Genomic DNA, 2,161 nt, shown 5'->3' with positions numbered 1-2,161 from the left:
TGCCTGCCTGCCTGCCTGCCTGCCTGTTGCCTCCCTGTTGCCTCCCTGTTGCCTGCCTGCCTGCCTGCCTGTTGCCTGCCTGCCTGCCTGTCTGCCTGCCTGTGCCTGCCTGCCTGCCTGCCTGCCTGCCTGCCTGCCTGCCTGCCTGCCTGCCTGCCTGGGCAGGCAGGCAACAGGCAGGCATGCAGGCAACAGGCAGGCATGCAGGCAGGCAGGCAGCAGGCAGGCAGCAACCAGTGCCTGCCTGCCTGTTGCTGCCTGCCTGCCTGCCTGTTGCCTGCCTGTTGCCTGCCTGCCTGACTGCCTGCCTGCCTGTTGCTGCCTGCCTGCCTGCCTGTTGCTGCCTGCCTGGCTGTTGCTGCTTCCTGTCCTTGTCTGTTGATATTTTGGTGTCTATTCGTTCGAGAGATTCACATTCTCATATTGTATTTGAAAATTGAAGTATAGCTGTGCGAGTAAAGTTTATCGAAGACTGGGTCAGTGAAATTCGGTATGACACCGCGCCTCTAACCCTACCAGCGTCTATTAAGGCGTGTTTCGGCGAGTCTGTGTCGCAATTGCTGAAGCCAGCCTGCGGGCTATTGATGTTGCTCGCAGGAGACTCTGCCAACAGTGGATTCCGTTCCCGTGTGTTACAGGCTAAGCGACTTTGCGTGGAGGGCAGGGGCAAGCGTGTGTGTACATTTCGCTAACGTGGCGTGGTGGTTGGCTTTGCGTGAAGAGCAGGGGGACACACACGTGTGTACATTTCGCTAACGTGGCGTGGTGGCTTGCCAGTCAGGCTTTCCATGAAGAGCAGGGGGACACACACGTGTGTACATTTCGCTAAAGTGGCGTGGCTTGCTAGTCGCGCTTTCTCCGTGAATTACACGTCGATTGATGCATTAGCGGGCCATGGGAATTGACGTGCGGACGACCGTCGTGTGCCGTAATTTGACAGGCCGATAATTAATTTAAAATTTGCGTGTAAGTGAGAGAGGCTCATCTCGTTAATGAACCAGAAAATGAAAATCCTCGCTGAAATTATGCCGGAATATTATGAATTAGTGCTCACTGATTGCGTGGCGGCGGGCAGAGAAAACCCCTCCTGTCCCATCTTTTGTGTGCAGTGCCTACAGTGTCGATGTACTGTAATATATATGTTATTGTTTACACCTTAATCATGCAAGGGAGGTTTATATAATCATATCGCAGTCTTGTTGAGGTCATAGAGGTATTATGACTATATGAAGGAATGTCAACAATATCGACTGTACTGTTATTACTACACGCCGTGAATTGCAGCTGATACAGCGTCTACACTTATTTGCCAATGTTTTTAGATCATTACAAAAATATTTTAAAATTAAATGAAATTACGATTCGGCAGTGCTAAATTATGACGCATTTCTCATGATACATGATATGACGTACATCCTTTCCAGAGCTCCCATCCACTCCCTCCTTGCTACAGGGATTATGGTTTGCTAACTTAGTATTAAGCCAGTCGTTTAAAGTGCTAACTGGCCAGAATTTTATTTGGCTTACATGAAATAAGTAATTACTACCAATACAATGCTACCCATAATGATTTCATGTATAATTAACGCAGCCAAATGGTAACCAGTGTATCTAGCTAGGCGTGGCATTCTAGGTTTCGATCGAGAATTACATTTGTGTGTACTACCCGTTGTAAGTTTCCACATCACTCCAGTACATCTTTAATAATGAGACTGAGATGCCCATGCGTGTCTATACGTAGCAAATTCAGCACGGTAGGGTATTCAACCGTGTTTTGTTTTTATTTTGTCTCAGATACAATGGCATCTTGCCGCAGGGAGACAAGGGCAGGAGGAGAAGCAAGTTCATCCTATACAAGAGGAAACTAGCGAATGGTGTTAAGCCCTCCAGACAACACATTGTGCAAAAACCTCAAAATGCAAAAGTGAGTATCACTCATGATTCAACAACTGATAATAATCGAAATAATCATGACTATAATAAATGTATTTATAGAAATAGTAACCATTGCATATCAAAATCCCTCTCTCTCTATCTCTCTCTCTCCCTCCTTCTCCCCCCCCTCCCTCCCTCCCTCCCCCCTCTCTATCTCTCTCTCTCCCTCCTTCTCCCCCCCCTCCCTCCCTCCCTCCCCCCTCTCTATCTCTCTCTCTCCCTCCTT

At 48.3% G+C, this 2,161-nt stretch overlaps 1 protein-coding gene across 1 annotated transcript in view; it reads left to right on the top strand.

Annotated features, from left to right (window-relative positions):
* Window positions 1-2,161, top strand: part of LOC106820706 (protein pellino-like) — a 14,570-nt gene that overhangs the window by 5,242 nt on the left and 7,167 nt on the right. The window contains 1 exon segment of the mRNA XM_014825217.1: window positions 1,795-1,928. Coding sequence (XP_014680703.1) covers window positions 1,795-1,928 — 134 coding nt within the window.

Source organism: Priapulus caudatus, unplaced genomic scaffold, assembly GCF_000485595.1.
Source record: "Priapulus caudatus unplaced genomic scaffold, Priapulus_caudatus-5.0.1 Scaffold2, whole genome shotgun sequence".
Taxonomy (NCBI): Eukaryota; Metazoa; Priapulida; class Priapulimorpha; order Priapulimorphida; family Priapulidae; genus Priapulus; species Priapulus caudatus.
This window is presented reverse-complemented; position numbering and strand designations above follow the sequence as displayed.